This window comes from Nematostella vectensis, chromosome 13 (genome assembly GCF_932526225.1).
Source record: "Nematostella vectensis chromosome 13, jaNemVect1.1, whole genome shotgun sequence".
NCBI lineage: Eukaryota > Metazoa > Cnidaria > Anthozoa > Actiniaria > Edwardsiidae > Nematostella > Nematostella vectensis.
The window spans coordinates 1,353,301-1,375,396 of NC_064046.1; the positions used below are offsets into that span (position 1 = coordinate 1,353,301).

The 22,096-nt window shown below is 38.7% G+C and overlaps 2 protein-coding genes across 14 annotated transcripts in view; one reads left to right on the top strand and one right to left on the bottom strand.

Annotated features, from left to right (window-relative positions):
• LOC5505151 (octopamine receptor 1) lies at positions 1-6,355 on the top strand. Of its 2 annotated transcripts, none has more exons than XM_048721210.1 (3): positions 1-164; positions 3,010-4,514; positions 5,821-6,355. In XM_048721210.1, the coding sequence occupies exons 2-3, from the start codon at positions 3,851-3,853 to the stop codon at positions 6,276-6,278; spliced, it is 1,122 nt and encodes a 373-aa protein (XP_048577167.1). In that variant the 5' UTR covers positions 1-164; positions 3,010-3,850; the 3' UTR covers positions 6,279-6,355. The 2 variants fall into 2 exon arrangements, with proteins under 2 accessions (XP_048577167.1, XP_032229468.1); XM_032373577.2 differs by lacking the exon at positions 1-164 and adding an exon at positions 2,720-2,937.
• LOC5505182 (histamine H2 receptor) overlaps positions 6,285-22,096 on the bottom strand; it is a 21,857-nt gene continuing 6,045 nt past the window's right edge. For 3 of the 12 annotated variants that reach the window (XM_032373562.2, XM_032373566.2, XM_032373567.2), the window contains 3 exons: positions 17,014-17,094; positions 10,399-10,846; positions 6,285-8,498 (listed from right to left, as the gene is read on the bottom strand). In XM_032373562.2, the coding sequence (XP_032229453.1) occupies positions 7,013-8,498; positions 10,399-10,679 (1,767 nt within the window). In that variant the 5' untranslated portion in view covers positions 10,680-10,846; positions 17,014-17,094 and the 3' untranslated portion in view covers positions 6,285-7,012. Of the gene's footprint in view, positions 8,499-10,398; positions 10,847-11,087; positions 11,496-11,732; positions 12,970-12,997; positions 13,389-14,103; positions 15,234-17,013; positions 17,095-19,508; positions 19,679-19,744; positions 19,793-22,096 lie in introns of those variants that run through there. The other 9 variants (XM_032373572.2, XM_032373570.2, XM_032373569.2 and 6 more) reach the window with 8 other exon arrangements.

Consider the following 22,096-nt stretch of genomic DNA (forward strand, 5'->3'; position numbering starts at 1 on the left):
GACCACTTGCACCGGAGGACTGTTAAACTCTTCAAAAGATTGGAGGTGAGTAAAAGGATTTGCAGGCCCGGTAACCATAGAACAAAATCGTATCCCGGGAAAACTCATCCCGAATGGTTCTGCTGGCAAATTTGTGGAGTTGAACTAGCTGTTTTTGTAGTGAGGTGAGTAAAAGGATTTGCAGGCTCGGTAACCATAGAACAAAATCCTCCCCCATGCAGAACGATCCAGATTTTATAACCTTGTGTAAAGGGAGGGGGGTAATAAAAATTCCAAGAGAATCACATCCTATTTCAGGTCCTATTTCTACTGCAGCCCAATAATAATTTTCAAATTCAAAGTTTCACAGATTGACACCGTACATCTTGTTTAAATTTAGTTCGTTTAAGAGTTTTTTTATACTGAGGCAAGAGACTCGATAGCCTTTGCTAGCTTTTGCTAGGTTAGGACCAGATATGTGTAATAAGCACTACTTGTCATGAACTTTTTGTATATGTATTGTCATTGTAAGATGAGGGGTGGGGAATTAGGGGGGCACATGTGCCCCCCCCCCAATATTAAAAAATATATAACGGAAGAACCAGTAGGGGCGTGGCTGTGACACCCCCAATATTTTCTTAATTTTTATGTATTATGCCCCCCCCCCTAATCTTACGTGGCCTGCTACGGCTCTGCTAGTGAATTATACCATAGAAAACTCTTGTTGTAACACATCGAAGGGAGCGCAAGCTAGATATATTTATTCCTGAAATTTGTTTTTTTGTTTACTTTGTTTTGAGAATCAACGCGCCCAAGTCGTTCGAAAAAGTGGGCTAGCTATATTTCTACTTTTCTTATGTCGGCGATGTTCTTCTCTACAGATCTAAGACTAAAAAAAGGTAAAACTAAAAGAATTCACCAAGACACGAGTCATGTGTCGTGTTTTTTTTATACCTATATTTAGCCACGAGTTTTGGTTTGTATTGTTGTGTCACGGAGGAAAATAACGAAATATAGATTAACGTCATCTTTGACAACTAAATATCTTACTTTCATTAAACACCGACCTTCCAGAAGTTAAGGACCGTTATAAGTATGTTTTGTTTATTCAACTAAAAGGCGTTCTTAAGCAAGTTATATCAACAAAGCAACTTTAGCCGTTCCTATGAAATAGGATAGCGAAAAATAAGAAGTTGACCCTTTAACCCAGTGGAAAAGTAGGAGTTGCGCGTCCCTTTTCCAGGGGTATTTGACAATCGGAATTCGGCCGTCAATTCTCGGTTCGCGCTTCTTATCAAAGAAAGAAAAGTTAAGTCTAAGTTCACACAGGGTTTGCCCTGAATAGGATTCAGACCTGGCCGTCGGCGAAATTAGGATTTAGTAGGTTTAAGATTTTATGTGCAAAAATGATTGGAATCTTGTCAATCATTATATTCATGTGTGTATCTTGCCATGCACACTAGCACAGCTAGCAGTTAGTGTGTGACAACCGTAGTTAGTAGCAACATGTAAACATTACTTAAGTCACGGTAGCCCAAGGGTAACAAACCGACACACCCATGGGGGGTAGTTCGTTCCTCGGACGCTCATTAGCTGAGGTCGTTATCTAAACAGAGATAAAAGCTTTCCATGGTTGTCAGCGTCGGATTACCTAAGGGACGCGGTTGTAGGACCATATAAAAAGGCCGCAGTCAGACCTTGTAAACCTTGAGTTTGTAACAGCGAAGTAAAGACCGGTACCTGTACCGCCCCCACTATAGCCTACTGTCGTTGTTACAGTTGCGTTTACCCATATTCAGCTGTTCCGTCCAAGGGTTTAATTCTGACCGGTTCCTAGGAAAGTTAACGTTTCATGGGCGGCGGAACCGGGAAGGCCAGGAGAGGGGGTAATTTTATCGACAAAAATAAATAGTGGAGGGGAGGGAGGAGATAAAACAATTGAAAGTTGTGTTGTGCCCCTCCCCAAAAATATTTTTTTCTTCCGCCGCCCATGCGTATGGAGTAGAATTTTGTGCTGCACTCATATTTTAAAATGTATAAGTATTTATTGGCCTTTTTTTTATAAGCATTTTAAGTGTCTCCTTTGAATTTAGATGGTACGAAATACTACAAAATAATGTAAAAAAATATCACAAAACTTCGTCAGGCCTAACGCATTTCTGTAAAAGCTAACCAAACTTCTACTTGTTCGAAGTACAAGTGAAACGCCAACATTTGGGGCGACGGTTATTTTAGCTAATCACTCTCAGGGATGAACGGCGCATGCGTCGCTGAAACATGGCAAAGTGAGAGGGACCAAACATTACCCGACTTGTTTTACGAAATCAAACAAACTTGATGGTTAACAGGATTGATATAAAATTAGTGACAGTTATGAAGTGCCTGTCAGCGGGTAAAAGAAGTTGAGTTTTTAATGTGATTAATGCCCTTTTACGAATAAAAAGGTTTTTTGTTATATTGTTCAAGAAACTATACATTTCACATATCAAGTTTACCCAGAAAAGTAATTATTAAGTGCAAAGATAAGAAGGACAGAATATTCGATTGATAAGTCAACTAAGTTACCACGTTTCTGATATATGTTAGGAAGATTTTTTATTCAATTTGAAAATTACAATTGAATGAAATTTTCTTGAAAGCACCACTAATAACAACTGCACCTGTAGTAGACACGGAATATTAAAATATGATTATCCAAAATTCAAATTGGCACGCTTAACAACTAACTATCTTGAATAATATAATGTAAACATAATTTTGACATCTTCCTCTCTACCTTTCCGCTAAATTGCATTTGAAGATGCAAATAATTTCCCGTTGAGTTGGTGACACAGCTGAGGCAATGAATTGGCTAGATCACTGCGCGTAGTAGAATTAGCAAACAGACGCATTTGTACACAAAGGCTGGCTAAAACTGTGATTAAGAATCCAAGAGGATTGGATAAGGAAGATAACTAGGTAATAAGGAGCATCAAATGTGTTTTAATTTAAGAGCACGGATTGATAAAAGGTTGTTCCTCTTTTTTAAAGGTGCTGCTGAGACTGCATGGGAGATACAAAATGTCTGGTGCGCTTTGTTCAAGTAGAGCTCCTTCAGATTATTTTCAAGCCGAGAAAATAGTGATCTCCAGTATTAACGGCGGAAGTTCCTGGCTTGATGGTTTAATTGGCAATGAATAGAAGGACATTACCAAGCAAGTTGTTTGAGAATTAGTAGCCAAAGCATTGCAAAAGGGGACAGCATAGAGTTTTGGCTGACCAATATTGAAAACAACTACTAATACAAAATACGGATTTAAATTTTGAAAACGAATAAGTGAAATTTGAGCTAGAGGTGAGGAATCATATTCGAGGCTTAATCGAAGAACAAGCCTTTAATTGCTCCAAAGGGTAAAATCTTCATTTGAGTGGATTTACCGGGATAAAAGGCTAAGGAAGAAGTATCGTCTTCAAGAAGAGAACACTAGAAAGGGTCAAGAATTTTTATTCACCCATTTTACTACTAAACAGTGTATGGAAGATAAGCTTTGGAAGACTTGACTTGAGAGAACAGGAAACACTTTAAATCACGTCCCATTTGTGGGAAGAAAAGGACAGTAAAGTGGAAAGAGAGTAAATTTAGACCTAAATGCTCTAGTTTGCGGCTTTACAGAATCAAGGTTTGCGAGAGAAGCATTATCCTGTTTTAGACGGCCAGGCAGAAAAATCGAGACAAGGATTTTCTAAAGACAAATCTGAAAAGCTCGTTGCAAGAAGAGCTTTTTCAGTTGCACAACTTTTGAAGAAGAATCGTGGCTTTCGCGTGAGCCACCTTAGAAGAATAAGAGATACAGCCTCGTTTTATTCAAATAGTGTATATATAAACCAAAAAATGGAGAGTCGCGGCGTGGCAGAAATAGCAGTTCTATCAGTGATTCTTGTCATAGTTATCTTCATCGGTATCATAGGGAACCTACTAATCATCCTAGCGATCGCAAAATTCGCAAGGCTTCGCCAAACCCTATCGAACCTCCTACTCCTAAATCTATCAATCTCGGACTTGATCCAGTCTTCGGTCGTCATGCCGTACCATCTCCTAACGATGCTGGATGTATCAATGATTAGCTCCAGTGGTCCGCTGTGTGTTGTCGGAGGTATCATAACGTATCCTTTCACTGTGGTTTCCACCCTAACACTAGTCATGTTGGGAGCGGATCGTTACATCGCGTTAAGTGATCCGCTGCGTTACCGTGCGCGTGTTACGTTAAAAACGGTGCATTGTATGATACTGTACACTTGGATTCACGCGGTGAGCTTCACGATAGCTCCGATATTTCTCGCGGAGATGGGCTTTGACGAGTTGAGTTTGGACTGTGGGATTATCTGGGAAGAAAGTCCTTTATGGTTCTCGGCGATTTCAATGCTACTGAACATTGTTTGTCCATTTGTTTTTCTAACATTTATGAGCTTTAAAGTTCTTCTGATTGCGAGATCACAGCAAAGACGAATAAAGGCAGAAACTATGATTTATTCTTATGGGCGTAAACTAGCGAAAGGTGAGCTATCTCTCCTTAATTTGTGCTCGGTCTATTAACTTTTTAATTCATTATTTCACAATTTTCATAACACTAAACGAGTATATTTGTTTACTGTACTTGTCTGAGATATTCAATTTAATTCCAGGAAGGCAGAGAAGAAGACAAATGTTGGGACTTCGCCCTTTTCCCCAACAATATTTATATTTTTGGCAGCATTTCCATAGCTACCATGTATGAAATTTTCACCCATTAACAGTTTAGTTTTTAGTCAGTATTTGTGAGATAACAAATCACACGTACGGCTAGGAGACAGGGAAACTAGTTGACCGATTTTTCGCTTTAGAATCCTAGTTTAATATCATCTATTATTATTTTCAAAACTGTTTGAGCTCGAATGTCTCCTCGTTTACCCGCACTGCTTTTTGAAAGGTTTCTTGAAGAAATTGTCAATGTATAATTAGCTTTGTTTGTACTTGTCCATGGATATCTATTTGCTTGACTGTTCAGGTGAAGCTAATCTTTTAGTATCTAGGTTATCTGCACTCTTGATGAAAAACCTGTCCGAATTAGAGAAATCCTGACAAAAGTTGTAGTCAATTAGCGTTAGTGTCGACATTTCCGAGTCAACGTCAGTACTTGATTCATAGAATTGTACATTTAAAAAAATTCTAATCAAACAATTATACATGGAATATTTATTATGTCTTTTCGGTGAGGAACGAATGAATTAATTATATTTCTAAGAAAATTGAGGAAATAACAATCTGGCGGACTCTAGCTGATCTAAAATGAAGTACAAATTGGAGTATACAGAAAAAGCTATAGATATGATTTTAGAGTGCTTCTTTCGCAGAGTTTTGGATTCAAATTACCCTTCGTCTGCATTTTGGATCAGCTGTGGCCCTAGCGCGACTGGTGTTGTAGTGGTTCTTAGGTACCCACCCCCCCCCCCCCCACACACACACACACAGGTCGGAGCTTGCGAGATGTTTGCTCGCCTTTCATGTGTATTTCAGGCAAAGATTCTGTTTAAGACGTTTGCTCAAAACTAACCTCTCCCCTCCCCGCATAGGTCGAGAGCGTCGTGCTACGTCCGCCATTCTGCTTGTCATCTTTCAGCGTCTATTCAAAACTAACCTCTCCCCTCCCCCCATAGGTCGAGAGCGTCGTGCTACGTCCGCCATTCTGCTTATCATCTTACAGCGTCTTTTCAAAACTAACCTCTCCCCTCCCCCCATAGGTCGAGAGCGTCGTGCTACGTCCGCCATTCTGCTTGTCATCTTACAGCGTCTTTTCAAAACTAACCTCTCCCCTCCCCCCATAGGTCGAGAGCGTCGTGCTACGTCCGCCATTTTGCTTGTCATCTTTTTGTTCCTGTTGAGCTGGTTCCCATTCCTCCTGACGCGCGTGCTTCGCGTGTTCGGGGTTAATCTGTCTGAAATCTACTACACGCTTTCTGTCTGGATACTTCACTGCAATGCCGTCAGTAATATTGCTATCTACTGTCTGAGAAGAAAAGAGTTAAGACGAGCGTTCCTGGCCATTATAAGACGTACCAGGATTAGTAACGCGCAGCTCTCAATGCCTACAGAGTCCAGGAAAAGTTTGGCCAGGAATAATGAAGAGAAAATGGTGCGACAGAACACGGTTGTGTCACTAGCTTACAAAGAGTGCAAGGATCAAACAGAGTCCAAGAAAATTCTGGCTAGGAATAATGAAGAGACAATTGCGCGGCAGGACACGTCCATGCCACTGGCTAACAAAGGAGAAAGGATGAAATAGAGTAACTCAGAGCTACTAACTCTTTTATTGTCTATTATTATTTGCGGTAAATAATAAATGATACAGATGACATTGTATAGATATCATGTTGGTTATATTTTGCCTACTTTGGGTCCTATAAATCCTATTTATTTATTCTTAATACGTTTTATTCCTTTAATTTATCGGACTGGCTGTTTACTGTTTTTGTTTTGTTTACTGATTTTGTTTACTACTCTCTTATATTTTCAAAGTAAATGGCATTTATTTTTTATCAATTTAAAGTCAAATGTAAATACTTTTTATTATTTTTCACAGATCTTCTAATAAACTAAACATACATATAAAAATAAAGCAAAATAGAATAAGACTTCCGATGTTAATTTAACAGAATAAAATTCATTTTCTTCTTTGGCAATTTCGGCATCATGTACAGCCTCAAAAACGCTTTTCCAAAACGGAGCCGCATGGAAGCGAGGCTTAAAAGGAATAAACATGGCAACACCTTAGAGATTAAGACTTTTAATGTCCCAATAGACAAGGAAAATTTTCAAAAAATTGAGGTTGGGAGACTCCAAAACACTTTTTAGTAGGTGAGGACTAAAAACAAAATTTACCATAATTTTTCACTAAGCCTCCTTGTTTGTTTAAATAATCGACGGTTATATGTAGGCGAAAACTCTTCTTCATCCGAGACAAGAAAAGAGGAATCATTACTTGAACTGCTAGAACACAATAAATATCCTTGTCAGTTTTCAAACCCTAGTTTCGATCACTTTAATCCCTTCCATAAAACCTGTTTCATTTAGAGAAATCTCAAGTTTGTTCGATGGCGAAACTTCATCTTCAAATATCTCACGGTCATCATTTCCATTAACCTGTGTTGTGTTTACCTGTTGTACAGCTACCTGATCTAATGTCTCAGTCCCTTCCATGTGGGACAGATCATGATTTTTTGCAACAAACTTGTCGATATCTCTAGATGGTTCATCCGTATGGTCACATTGTCCTCCAAAGTCTCCAGCTTTGGTTGGCAAATCACGATCATTATATATCGGGTTATTACAACCTCCATCCAAGGTATTAATTTCTGATTCATTTTCATTTTTATGACAGAAATTGTCATCAACTTCTTTGCCGGTATGTTCTCCACTCACTTCTATCTCACTCTGGTTTAAACAATCTCTTTCAACAAAAGAACCCCAACTCATTTCGGCAATATCCGTATTTTTACCCACAATTCCTTGCGAATCTTGATCATCAGATAACAGACTCTCCGAATCCGATTTCGACTCGGAACGCGCTTGGCAAATTCTTTCCGACTTTTTAACGACTCTCCCCGATGTCCCATTGATCATTTCGCCTGTTGCCTTTTTTAGCGAACCCGTTTTATTGTTACAGTCATTGCGCACTTTACTGCCTATCAAAGAGCCCATCGCTCCTTCTTTAAAATGGCTCCTCTCGACGCCATTTGTATTTCGACGCTTCCCTTTGCTTAAGCCTTTGCTATTTTTCTCATTCAGCGATTCCGACTGACTCGTGCTTGTCCGTGAGCGGCTCCGGAAGGACTCCGCAAAATTCCGCGTTTTCCGCAACAAAATCTTGATAAAAGCCTTCCTGAAGTCATTGCTTCTCCAGCAGTAAATAATAGGGTTACAGAACGACGACGTGAAAGTCAGGATCTTGACGAAAGCGTTCACGAAACCGCGACTCCCCGCAAAGGATTCTGGGAAGCACCAAGGGCACACCTTCTGCAAGAAGTAATAAAAACTCGATGGAAACCAGCAAACGACGAATAGACCAATCACAATCATGATAGTGATGTTGGCTTTGCGCTCTCGCCCGTCATTGGTGCGTTTCTCAGTCATTTGGAGCGTTTCTCTCACCGACGCGCGCTCTCGGGAGATTTGCGCTAAGTGCGCACGCGCAATGAGGTAGATATACACATAGCACGTGACTATGAAAAGGAAGGGGATGATGACGTTGGTGATAATAACCATCACGCTCCACCACGAGGTAGGGTGATAGTTGCATTCCCGCGGGACGCCCGAGGACAGAGGCAGGAACGGGAGGACTGAGACGAGCACGGAGTCGATCCAGATCACCACCAAGGCGATCACCACGCGAGCATGCGTCACCGTCATCATGTAGGTCAGCGGGCATTTCACGGCGAGCAGGCGCTCTACGCTGATGACACAGAGGCTGAGGATGGACGCGTAACCAGTCAGAAAATATGAGAATCTGGAATGGAAACAAGAGGAGGGATGGAGCAATCGTAATAATAGACTTGGGAAGGAGTTTTAGCTTAAGTACTGGTAGGATTTTCTAGGAGTTTTAGCTTGGGTACTGGTAGGGGTTTCTAGAAGTTTTAGCTTGGGTACTGGTAGGGGTTTCTAGGAGTTTTAGCTTGAGTACTGGTAGGGGTTTCTAGGAGTTTTAGTTTGGGTACTGGTAGGGGTTTCTATGAGTTTTAGCTTGGGTACTGGTAGGGGCTTCTAGGAGTTTTAGCTTGGGTACTGGTAGGGGTTTCTAGGAGTTTTAGCTTGGGTACTGGTAGGGGTTTCTAGGAGTATTAGCTTAGGTACTGGTAGGGGTTTCTAGGAGTTTTAGCTTTGGTACTGGTAGGGGTTTCTAGGAGTTTTAGCTTAGGAACTGGTAGGGGTTTCTAGGAGTTTTAGCTTGGGTACTGATGGTGGTTTCTAGGAGTTTTAGCTTAGGTACTGGTAGGGGTTTCTTGGAGTTTTAGCTTGGGTACTGGTAGGGGTTTCTAGGAGTATTAGCTTGGGTACTGATTGGGGTTTCTAGGAGTTTTAGCTTGGGTACTGGTAGGGGTTTCTAGGAGTTTTAGCTTGAGTACTGATAGGAGTTTCTAGGAGTTTTAGCTTAGGTACTGGTAGGGGTTTCTAGGAGTTTTAGCTTGGGTACTGATAGGAGTTTCTAGGAGTTTTAGCTTAGGTACTGGTAGGGTTTTCTAGGAGTTTTAGCTTGGGTACTGGTAGGGGTTTCTAGGAGTATTAGCTTAGGTACTGGTAGGGTTTTCTAGGAGTATTAGCTTGGGCACTGATTGGGGTTTCTAGGAGTATTAGCTTGGGTACTGATTGGGGTTTCTAGGAATTTTAGCTTGGCTACTGGTAGGGGTTTCTAGGAGTTTTAGCTTGGGTACTGGTAGGAGTTTCTAGGAGTTTTAACTTGGGTACTGGTTGGGGTTTCTAGGAGTTTTAGCTTGGGTACTGATGGGGGTTTCCAGAAGTTTTAGCTTAGGTACTGGTAGGGGTTTCTAGGAGTTTTAACTTGGGTACTGGTAGGGGTTTCTAGGAGTTTTAACTTGGGTACTGGTAGGGGTTTCTAGGAGTTTTAGCTTGGGTACTGATGGGGGTTTCTAGAAGTTTTAGCTTAGGTACTGGTAGGGGTTTCTAGGAGTTTTAGCTTGGGTACTGGTAGGGGTTTCTAGGAGTATTAGCTTGGGTACTGGTAGGGATTTCTAGGAGTTTTTGCTTGAGTACTGGTAGGAGTTTCTAGGAGTTTTAGCTTGGGTAGAGGTCAGAGGGAAATGACATGTACCCCACCATGCTTTGTGTGCTGGGTAGTGGTAGGAGTTTTATAGGCTAGGTCTCCAGGCCTGGTTACATTGTGTGCTGCCCCGGACTAGGATGGAAGAGAATTGCGGGGCATCGAAACCACCACGGCTGGAAACTGAGCTTAGGGTTCCAATCAAGCGCCTAAATTCTCCTTCTCGAATTGGTTCTATTCATCTCCAAGCATGCTCTTCATCAGGCCTCGAGGGTCTAGTGTGTGTGTAGAGAGTGAGACAGACTTGAGTTCAATTGCAGCCCCGTACAAATACAACAACACCGCAGGTAGCATTTGCTGGTATCTGCACTTTACATTAATGCAACGAGGAGCTGAGAGAAAAGCCAAATGCACAAGGCGGCGATTGCAAAGTTAAACGATGCTGGTACCGTTCGCAAGAGACAATCATCCTCTCTCCCACACAGCTCTTGCTTTTCATATACAGTAGACACCCATAAACTCAAACACAGACAACTCCAACACCCCGCTAACTCAAACTAGCTTTGAATTCCCGTCTTTAACTTGTTTCCCCTGGCCCTTGAGAGCTTTATTTAATGGGGTCCCACTCTACCTGAAAGCGTCACAGACGAACTGATAAAACGGACCCTCAGTCACGAACTTCTTGGCAACATAAGAAGGCATAGCAACCAGGCCTGCCAGCAGGTCCGCCAGAGCGAGGCTGAAGATGGAATGGTAGGTCACGTGATGTAGGGAGGGCTGGATATAGATAGCGATGCAGACCATCAGATTACCGACCACCGTGCCCACGGCCTGAACCAGTATAATCCCCACTATGGGTCCCAGGGGAAGGTCATCGTCGTACGGGTCGAGTGACGTATTAGAAGTATTCATGACGTAAGAATTTTTTTGTGACGTCGCACTTTGTCAAGTGACGTGAAACTCCCTTCAGCTACGTCATCGACCAGGGTTTTTCGTCGTATCTTGTTGACTTTCTTCAAGCACTGCCCCGGTCAGAGGCTCAAGGCTCATATTGGAGATGAGACAAATACCGCAGATCGCTGTAAGATAGTAAGGACTTATTTAAAAAAGCATATAGATTCATAAGTATGGTGGCAAAATTATGCGAACACAACTAGAAAAAATACTACTGAGGCTTCTTAATACGTTGACGAGTGCGGACTTTTAAAAGTCCATTAGAAAGCGGCTTTTAGCCCTATGAAACTGGGTTGATATTCTATAATCAGAAGAAAAAATAAATAAATTATGGATAAATATAAATCAAATTGCCAGCGTACGTACTTTAGTTGATAAAATTATAATCGTAAAAGTGAATTCACGAGCCGACATCAATATACACTATCTTCAAACAAGTCCCTCGTCGTTATCCCATTGATGTCCTTATAGATGTTTCATTACTTGTGTCGTCGCTGGGATACTCTGGGGGATATTTTTGCCCTCGTGGTCCTTAAGATTTACATTGTGTGGATGGACAATCTATAAAGATTAAGTCTGTCTACCAGAAAGATGGTTTTTAATACTGGTTAATCTGCCCAAGTGTGAAAGAAAAAAGCAGAAACAACAAAAAGATAAAATTACATCGCCAAATAGCCCCCAGAAGTGTAAATGATGTCATGGCCTAAACAAGCTTTGTCCATCTTTTCTTGAAAAAAAAAAACCCATTTGCAATTAATCTCTTTAAAAATAGAAATAGAATCTAAACAAACAAAGTAGTTTTCAAGAAAAAACACAGCTTTAAAATGGCTTTAGTCGCTTGCGGTTAAATGTCTTTAAGCATGAATTAACATATCTTAAGGTTATACAGCATAAACAAAAAGGCTTAACTACAGAAATCCATCTATAATCCCAACATCATTATCTATATGGAGCACATAACATGATAGCTTAAAATATATTGTTTAAAATTTTACAAAAACAGGCACTTACCCTGAGAAGTTAGGCCAAACTGTACATAAAAACCAAGAGGGCATAAGATATATCTTATGCTCTCTTGTAGAAACTCATCAATATGTAGTGAATTTACCCAATTTAATGACTTGGTCAAAAGGAGCCAAATGTAATAAAATTTAGGAATACAAAACTGCTATTTGCTAATAACGTGTCAATATCCGACCTTAACCGTGTCGTGTAAATATTACATAAAAATATTTTGAAATAAAAAAAACAACTCTTATTCACTTAAACTGTAGTTAGCTGGTAACTTCTCCTCGTTTTGTTATCGCCCTTTAGTGGCTCTTAGCCCATTAATCTTCTGCTATCAGCGATTTTCCCACAAAAACACAGCCGACTGGCCTAACATCATGCATAAACCAATGAAATTATCTAGCCCCGTAGCGACATATGATTGCTATTAGAAGCTAGCCAAAACTGCCTATTAACTGCTGTATTCCATTACTTTTAATAAGTCATCATAAAATCTAGAGAGATTCTTAAAAAGCAACACTTTAAAGAAAATGACCCCTCATATTATCAAAAGACCAGTGCAGAAAATAGAAATAACCACATTAATTCCGACTGCACTCTTCTCCAAGAATCACATCTTGTCTCTTTGATTCTCACTCAGTTTTTGCGACATTTGTCATTTAGGCACATGGTCTTTTTAAAAAAATAAGAAAAAAGTAGAACAAGCAATAGTAACAAACCTGACTGGTATACTAAAATCAGCTGAGTCGACGAGGGCCGCAAACAAGAAACTAGAAGCTTAAATCAAATATATCTTACATGTGAAAAAGAGAAAAAGAAGAAAATGTCCTAGGAGAAATGCATAGAACAGGCAGGTTAGAACAAAGACAGCTCCCATTTAACAAGAGTGCTTTACCAGAATTATATCTAAACAATAATTTTGTTTAGAAAAAAAAACGACCAAAAAGCTTTGCAAATGATTTTTGCTTGTTTGCCTTCGTCGAGCGGAACTTCAAGCGAAGAAAAAAAATCTTATTAATAGCATCGTTTATCCATGATGTACTAGAAAGAAGATAACACATTCTTACATTGAAAGCGTATCGCCTTTTGAAAAGAGCATATATTGTTCTGTCGGTTATAAGGAAGAAAACGGAAGGACCTATTAAAATATCTTATCAATTCCAATCATATCTTTCTTTTAAGTAAACGTTGTTCCTCGTTGTACCTTTGTGAAAAAGCGGCATACAATGAATTCAATAAACTATTGAAGCGTTTTGGTAGAGAAATACCTTTTACTTATGGGAGGAATATCCAGGTTTTAATCCTAGAAAAGCACCAATTTCTCACACCTTGCAGGCGATTCCGCCCCTCGAGCAGGAGGGAAATGGAAAAGATTAGATTAGCCGAGTAAAGAGCATCGGTCCTGCCTGCCAAAAACGTTTAATTGCAGTTAATGAGTTTTCAAAACAGAGTGAAACCAAGCGATTAGCCTATGGGGGAGATAGGGGCGTTGCTTTGGGTCACTGTAACCCCTTGGGGGGGGGAGGGATCTTTTTAAGATTTTTGTAGAAGGTTCTTGTCGGAGAAATTCAGAAATAATCGGAAAAGATATCTGAATAGCCGTATCATCCCTCTTTTTTTATACCGTAAATATATACTAACAAAAATCGAGAGGTAGAATCTTTTAAAATTTACTCGATCAAGCTTTTGAGAATTTTTATAAAAATACATTCTGATATTCATTTTGTCATCAGAGCCTTCTGAAAGATACCAATTACCTTTGATACTAGACCTGTGAGCACTCTTGTATCAAAACCTGATAAATATCGTTAGGCTTACTAAAGGCGCGTTTTTTCCTATCGTTCTGGAATGGGAATGGATGGTAGAGAATGTTCAGAATGGCTGCTACAGGTAGCGAATGGGTGGAATGGCCTTCATTCCATTCCGGAATGGGAACGCGGGATAAACGAACGCGAGCTTTTTCTATTCTAATCATTCTCATTCCGGAATCACGAGTAAAAAAACATGGTTAACATGATACCCATTCTCTTAAGAAATTTTGAAAAAGATCGAGATTAATCAGACTATATTTTACCCTGGAAAATAAACGCTCTATTCTTTTCAAGCAATAAGCAGAAGATATGAGAGAGAAAAAAAACATCGAGGAGAAAGGAGTAGCAACTCCCTTCTTCTCTGGTGATACCAGCAGAATTAAAGTGGTATAAATACTCTTTTAGCGAAATGCTTATCAAGCGACACCTTTTTAAAGGATTTAAAAGAAGCACATAACAATCCTAGATTAGTGCTTTGTTTATAGGCGATATTGCGAAGTCTCACAAACAGTTTATACGAATGGCTCTTCACCTTTGCAGTTTAATGGGTTCCTGTTACTCACCAGTTAATGCACCAGGTTTATTAGGGCAAGGCAGCGATTGGTTAAATCGAGTTTGAGTAACTTCACAATGAAATCACAAACCTAGACCTCGATATTTGTAGCTCACCACCATGCATACAACAAATTCTATCATAAGTTTTTCATCAAACTCATTCAACTCCAGACTCCAGACCTTTTGGCTCCGGCAAAGATGAATGAAAACATCAAATCACCAGACGACGTCAAAAGAAGATCCGATGGTTGAGCACACAAGTTTGAACGCATCACATACAAGAAACCAAATTCTCCTAGCTTTATCAGAATGAAATGTTATTGCCTTTTGTTAGTGCCTCTTAAAAGCATGGCTCTATTCTCGAAAGAATTTAAAACGTTTTCAATAATAGACTAATGTATTCCGGGTCTTCCGATCTGAATGTGAAATTGCTTTTAGCCATAGGGTAAAATCCATGAAACATCTAAAGCATATGCCGCGTTCAAGCTACATGTACTATGATCACCCCAAAACAACCCCCACCCCCTCCCCTGGGAGAGATAAAGGTGGCGCGTCAATTACCGATGAGGACAGAGAGGACAAACGAGCAGATCTTTTCTGTTTTCTGCTTGGTCCACTTGGTATAACTAGAAAGACTACAGATAAACTGTGTAATAACTAGATGGTCTGCAAAGGCATACTTGAATCAGGGAAATAAGTCAACACATGGTTGGATTGTATGTTTTCTGCCTCTATGAAAACAGAGTAATTTGCTAACGCTCTGATGTTTCGAGTGGAGCTTCCTCGAAGCAAAACAGGACACTTATGCTTTAAATGACGGCAAAACTACTTTAACCGAGGCGAAAAACATGCTGCTTCGGCCTCGTGTTGATTTATCTTCTACATTTTTACGATGTCACATTAGCATGCAAATGGGTATTAGAATGGGCGCCATTGTAGAGTAGTTCTAGATAATAGTTCAGGTTGCCTGGTTATCTTAACCCCGTCATTACCTGAGATCATGCTGCGATCTGAATTAATGCGTATGAGAAATTGCACTTTAACGTGGAATCGGTAATGTAAAGGGTTATTTCAATGGAAAAATTAATAGTCTCCGGTCTTTTCAACATTTCACAGTCTCGCGCTTCTCTCATGTCTCAGGGTAATAAAATATCCTCTTCCAGATAAAGGAAATATTCACAGTTCTTAATTAATAATTAATAATCTTAATTAATTTATGCATCAATCTCAAAAACGTGATTCAATATATTTTGGTTGATAGTTTTAAATTGGTTTTAGGATTTACCTAACTAGAGAATAGTACCGAGAATAAGTTTACTTAAAGTGCAAAATTTATGAGCTTTTGGTACACCTTAACCCTATTCAGACCGGGGGGCTTTTGAGGCCCCCAGCACATTTGATCTGTAATAGTTTTTGAACTAGTAGGGCTAGAGCATTGAGATTTGATGACTTTTCCTAAAATTTATCTGGGATCAGTTTGGTGTAAACAAAATTTTGATATGTGTACCCTGGTAACCATAGTAACCAAGTTTTGAGACATAGGTTTAATGAAAATTAGGCAAAACGCTTTAAGTCGTTAAAATAAACTATTTATACCACGTTTTCAGCGTAAATCCATGTCATATAAACGTTTTATACCAAGTTTTGAAAAAAACACAATAAGAATTTACATCTCTATTTTCGAAGGGGGAGGGAGGGGTCATGTTTTTTTTTGTCAATTCTCGAAATAGTGCTTGTAGAAATAGCAAAAAAAAAACATTCAAATCCACCTGAAATCATTAATACAACTTGAAACGAAGATTAAATATTGTCAGGCTTCAGATTTTGCCATCCAGTTTATTGATTAAAATAAATAACTTTCATTAAATCCAAGATGGTGGATCCAAGATGGCGGATGTCATGACACATAATAAGCTAAAAAAAAATTTAACTAACATCTAAATTTGGCAAAATCCTTTTTATGTTCCTTTATTTTAAATAAGTAGAAAAAATATTTTTGTGAAAGAAATTTAAATTATTACTTTAATTAAGAGTCCATTCGCAAACGTATGCTATATTAAAGGTACCATGCCAATCAATGACGTCACAGGTGTCATATATTGTTGTCATAGAAACAACATATGCTCACTGTGTGAAATATGACAAATAACTAATAAGATTCTTAGCGGTTTTTCACATAGCGCCAATTCGTCCTAGCATAATGTCGAGCTTACCTTCTCTCGGGCAAAACCACAATATAGTGGAAAACACTTTAGAGATATTAGAAGCTTTTTTATTATGGTTGTGAAAGAGACGCCCCCAGATATGTTGGAGCCGAAAAAAACGCACACAGGCAATGCTATTTTTATGTTATCTAGCTAATAAATTATTTTAGGGAATATTTTAGGGAAAAAATGTTAAAAATGAAACGTGGCGATATGTAATAAGAGGCCTTTCTTCTATCAAAATAAAAAAATTGATTCATAAAAGCATACTAAAAAATTTGGGATTATTAAAAAAATCAAAAAAGTTTAAAATTTGAAGAATATACCATTTAGCAAAAGGGGCTTATTGTTGTAATTTACGAGCCGGATTATTTGCGACCAAAACCCATGTAAATCCAAAATTATTTTTCGTCGATATCCAAATTTATGAAACTAGATAAATTCCACGGGATCTAAAAATTTTCGTTTGATGAGACCCCTATCGGTCAGTTATGTAAGTAAGTCCGAGCTTAGTAGAATTACTTAGGATAACTTACTTAGGATTAGCGCAAGAAACGGAGACTGAAAGGGGAGCGTAGTGTGGAAATCAACGCAGAAGGAGAAGGAAGAAAAGGAACCGTTCCGTTCCGAAAGTTATCCTACGTCTCCCGTTCCGTTTATTGTTCGATTTATCTGAGTTATCCTAAAACTAGCATTATCTCTTATATCTCTTACCTTATAATACAGAACCTTGAAAGCAATGACAGGAGCTACGGTGGGTATAATTTGTGCTTGGCCTTCGCGGCCTGTGCTTTTCTAAAAGAAAAAAGAAACTTTTTGCCTCAGAAGTCTTCTAGAAGGCGGAACATGATGGCGGGCGGAACATGGTGTTCTATCGCGCGGGTCATAAGCCGATGGATCGAGTTTTTCGCGATAAAACCATCCACCGCCACGCTAATACCCAGTAGGCTAAAAAAAACCTCCACCTTTAAAATTAAACCCTTAAAGGGTGACCAGAATTATCTGAAAAAAAAAAAAACCTAAGGGTTACCAAAATTACTAGAAAAAAAAACATAACAAAATACCTGTCGCGTTTGTAAGGGATTCGAGGAGTCACGCACTGTTAGGTACAAAATATCATCGATCGCGATCGCACATTACTTCGATAATATTAATATTAGACTGATTGGATAAGCGCGGTAAGTTGATGTATGAAAAAAGATAAATTTACGAAAGCTTATACACCTATTTCAAATAAGGCTGCACCCGAGAATCCATTTATCGTAACCCGGGGTGGTTCATGGGTAGCATAAAAACGGCTGAATCCTTGTATCTGAAAGCCGTGTGAATGTTCATAAGAACATAAACATGGATTCTACAGCTTTTGAAACCTCGATTTGTAGTTTATTTATGCTTATTTGCTAATTTAATTGATACTGCGGGCCACGATACACAGATTCTCTGAGTGCAGCCTTATTTGAAATAGCTGTATAAGTGGACTGTCTAGAAGTTTGGACACTGTTTATATTTTGCACTCCTAAATATTTGTGTCGTTCTTTTCGCTTTCGACACAGGAACCTCTGCGAAGGAGGGCACTAGAACGCCTGGTTATCAGCCTTTTAAATTCTTCGAACAGCCATTCGTCCCCATGGTACAGTGAAACCTGGATTTTACGATATGCCTCAGGAGAAAGGAAATGTGTCGTAAAATCGAGGTATCGTTAAAAAGAGGTCCTCGATTTTACGATATAAAGGAAAATCCTTTGAAAATATCGTTGTAGCGAGGTCGGGTTGATTATCAATTACAACAAAATAATATTGTAACTGAGTGAGATTTTACAGTTTCTCTCTCTACAAGACTGTAATCTGTATTTAACAAGATCTGTCAAATCACTTCCCAGGCCAAATAAAAAGTTTTCTCTATTTGTTGATGGAGAGAATCAGTAATATCGTTGTATGGATGTCAAAACTACAGATTTGTATCGTAAAATCGAGAATATCGTTGTATCTAATATCGTAAGATCGAGGCAATTTCTTATACATTTAACTATATTTCCGCCGGAAGAAAGGAACGCTATTGTAAAATCGAGGTTATCGTAAAATCCAAGTTCCACTATATTTTGAAAGACTCTTGAGCTATTGCCGGCCACACCTTTGTTTCTGTTTTCAACAAATATAGGGATCCAAATTATGAGAAGAATTTAAAAATTAAACGTTTATACTTTCTTTACCAAATTCAATCGAAAATATCGCATCAGCTTACTCAAATCAGTCGATGGAAATGGATGCTTTTCCCACACTTGGTATCTTTCTAGGATGACAAAATGGCGGCTGGCAGAGGTTCCCTGATTACTGAGTATACGCTGCATCTATTATTTAAAGAAGGCCAATCACGCCGCCATTTTATGCTCCCGTTTAATGGCGAGTCACACAAAGCATCCATTTCCATCGGCTAATTCAAGCGAGTAACCAAGATATTCTCAATCAAATATCGTCAATAACATATCAGACTTCATTCGTAGGTTTTTATTTTGAAGTTTCCTTCCGAATAAACCGCTGTATTTTCAATGATAAACAATAACAAAGGAGTGGTTGATCGACATTCTTTAAATGGAAAGTGCTCAAAACAAGCACTCTAAATAAATTATTTCGTGACAGTTGTCACGAGTTCCCTTCACAGTTATCCATCACCATAGAAAACATTTAAAAATAAATAAATAAATGAAAATATGTTAAACTTAATAATAATTTGAAATAATCATAATACGAGCAGACGCTACTGAATTACAGGGTTATAATGCAAGCAGAATTCTGACACCATGGATTATTTATGGATTATTATTTGAGTCTGCCCTATGGATTATTTACAATATTCTAAAGTTACGAAGTCTTTAAGTCTATCAGTGTTGGTTTGGGTCGGCCTATGAGATGCATTTATCGAAATTTAGTTTTAACCAAGTAGTTAAAATTCTGTTTCTTTTAGATGGGTTATACTTGAAATGATATAGGCCTGCTAACCAGAAACAAACAAACAAACAAACAAACAAACAAACAAATAAACAAACTTCTAAGAGCCTCGCGTGACTTTGAGAAAACAAATCTACATAAAACTACTTTGCACTAGAAAGAAAACAGATTAAGGCAGTATTCGAAGGTCAATTAATTAATCCGTTAAACATTTAGTAAACAAAATTCGGGTAAACCTGCAGCGAGAAGAACAGAACACAGTACCTTCCTTGTGGCTCTGATTCGGCTAAACCTTGAGAGAGAAAAAGAACTAAAGGTTCTCAATCAGCCAAAGCCCTATGCGGTCGACAGATCTCTAGACCTTACGCTCTCATGCGAATCTCAAGGTCATTAAAAGGCTTTTGATTAATAGCCAATCGCGATATGTGCCCTCCGGGCCATATACGAGCAGCACATGAGATTATGGTGTCTATTGAGGTGTACCGAAAAGCGTCACTTACTTCACTCATTTCCATCATGTTTTTGTACAAAGTGATTGTCCGTAGAATCTATGATAACAAAACAGTGAGATCAACTTTTGGGGGTTTTCTTGGAATCTTTAAATAGTCGACTAGATTGAAATGACGATCATATTATATTTACAAGCAAATTAGCAGCCACTTCACACCCACCCGCTTTCATGGCCAAACTAATCCATACGCGGGTCTAGATATATTAGACTGGTGCTTTGCTTTCTAGAGGGTGCGGCTAGCTTAAGGGGTTGCGCACCTCCTTCTCGGCCGCTTTCTTTTATGATGGGAACATTAACAAATACTGACTTTTGTATGTGATTTATATGACTATAACGCCCAACAATCCCCTCCTCCTTAGCAAAACTCTGAAGGCGCGCCAGTGTCTAGTTTCGAACTAAATAATAAAGAGGAAGAAAATAATAAAATTTACTGTGATACAGAAACCATTAGCATCTCGTAGATTATTCATTATTCTCGCTTCGCTAAACGATACACTCTGCTTTAGATAAGTGCGTGGTCGAGAGGTAAACAAATACACCTTTTGCTTTTCATTACAGAGAAATACGCATTCATTTTAGCCAAAATTACAAACATTTACGCCGATGTACTGTCATTTAAGCGAAAGTAAAATCATTTGAACTAAAAGGAAATACATTAACAAACTTTACATAAATGAGTGCACAACCTATTATTTTTGAGCGCTAGTATCATTTATTATACATGTATGTGCATTTTAAGTTCACAAATAAACGAGAAGTAATTGAATAATTATTTTAGCATGTTGTTTTTCATAAAGGGCTTATTGTTTGGACGGAGGCGCTAACGTTTTTAAGAAGCACGCAAATGACTTTCACAGAATACTATTGTTTGCATTTGCTGTAATAAAAATGTTAATGAATATTTCGTTCACTGTATTGATTGCGAGTTCTCGTATTATTGATATTCTGTTTGTGCTATTGTCAGATTGTTATGTATCAACGCGCAAATGAAAATAGATTTTTCATTCCTGGTTGTCGAATAGTGTAAATGTATGTGAAGAAAATGCAATTGTGTTCACTCAATTATGTAAAGTTCGTTAATGTATTTCCTTTTAGTTCAAATGATTTTACTTTTGCTTAAATGACAGTACATCGGCGTGAATGTTTGTAATTTTGGCTAAAATGCATGCGTATTTCTCGGTAATGAAAAGCAAAAGGTGTAATATCCCTCGAATGAATATTCATGGACAAATATTTCAATTCTCTTTTATTATTAGGGCATATTCGCGGTTTTTTTTACATTGATAAAGCGTCACTTCAGGTTTGGAAGTGCACTATTATCATGTATCAGGATAACATTACGAGGAAAACTCGAAAATTTAACCTTTAACACAGATGCGGGAGACACAGAAAAGTCGGTAAGTCTCCAGATGAGAAGGACGGATGTACGTGAATACAAACTCAAAATCGGGAAAACAACCTCAAGGGCAAGGGCCGACGGAGAGCTCCCCACTCTTACTACTGTTTTTGGATACCTTAGCAATTTTAGAAGTTCCTAATGTAGAAATCATCAATCATGATGGGATTAAAGATTGTTAATAACACTTGGCGGGAATACGGGCTGAGTGTGTAGCTCTAAAGGGCATGTGCTCTCTGCAAATGGCACTTATGATAGACGATAAACTTCTAGGAAATAATTCGGAAAATTGATTGAGTAGAATGAGCGGGCTCTTGATTGCGTATTTCCCCGCCCTCTGCGTCTATCTTATCACAAACAACAAAGTACAATACAACGTACGCTTTCTTTGTCTAAATTATCTTCTGTAATAATCTGCAAATTAGTAATATCAAGAGAGCATAAGATATCTTATGCTCTCTTGGTAATATCTGATAGTCGGGAGATATAATAATTTTTTTTCAAAAATTTGTTGGTAAGATATCAAAGATGCCTATGTTCATTGTTAATTCTGATTGAAAACTAAAAATGATATCAAAGATGCCTATGTTCATTGTTAATTCTTCTTATAAGGAAAACTAAAAATTTGAAACAAAGGATAATCTATGAAATGAAACTCAAGCACTCAGTTAAAACATCGGAAATGAATGTTTCTGCTAGAAATACAACCACAGAGCTGTAGCAGGGGGGGGGGGGAGGGTGGGACCGGGGGCACTTGCCCTTTCTAGGATTTTTTTATAAATTATAAGGAAATGACCAGTAGAGGCGTGGCTGCCCCCTCCCCCCCCAAATAGTTTCTGTACCGTGTCCCCCAATATCCCGAAGCCTGCTACAGCTCTGAACAACCATTGAAGTACGGCGTCAAGAGGGGAGGGTAGCGAAATGGACGAGTCTTTATGAAGGGAG

What these genes read in the sequence shown, in the direction of transcription:
- LOC5505151 (XM_048721210.1), top strand. Translation starts at nt 3,851, where the DNA reads ATGGAGAGTCGCGGCGTGGCAGAAATAGCAGTTCTATCAGTGATTCTT. An exon ending in TGGGCGTAAACTAGCGAAAG is followed by an intron (nt 4,515 to 5,820) that starts GTGAGCTATCTC and finishes CTCCCCCCATAG; the next exon opens with GTCGAGAGCGTCGTGCTACG.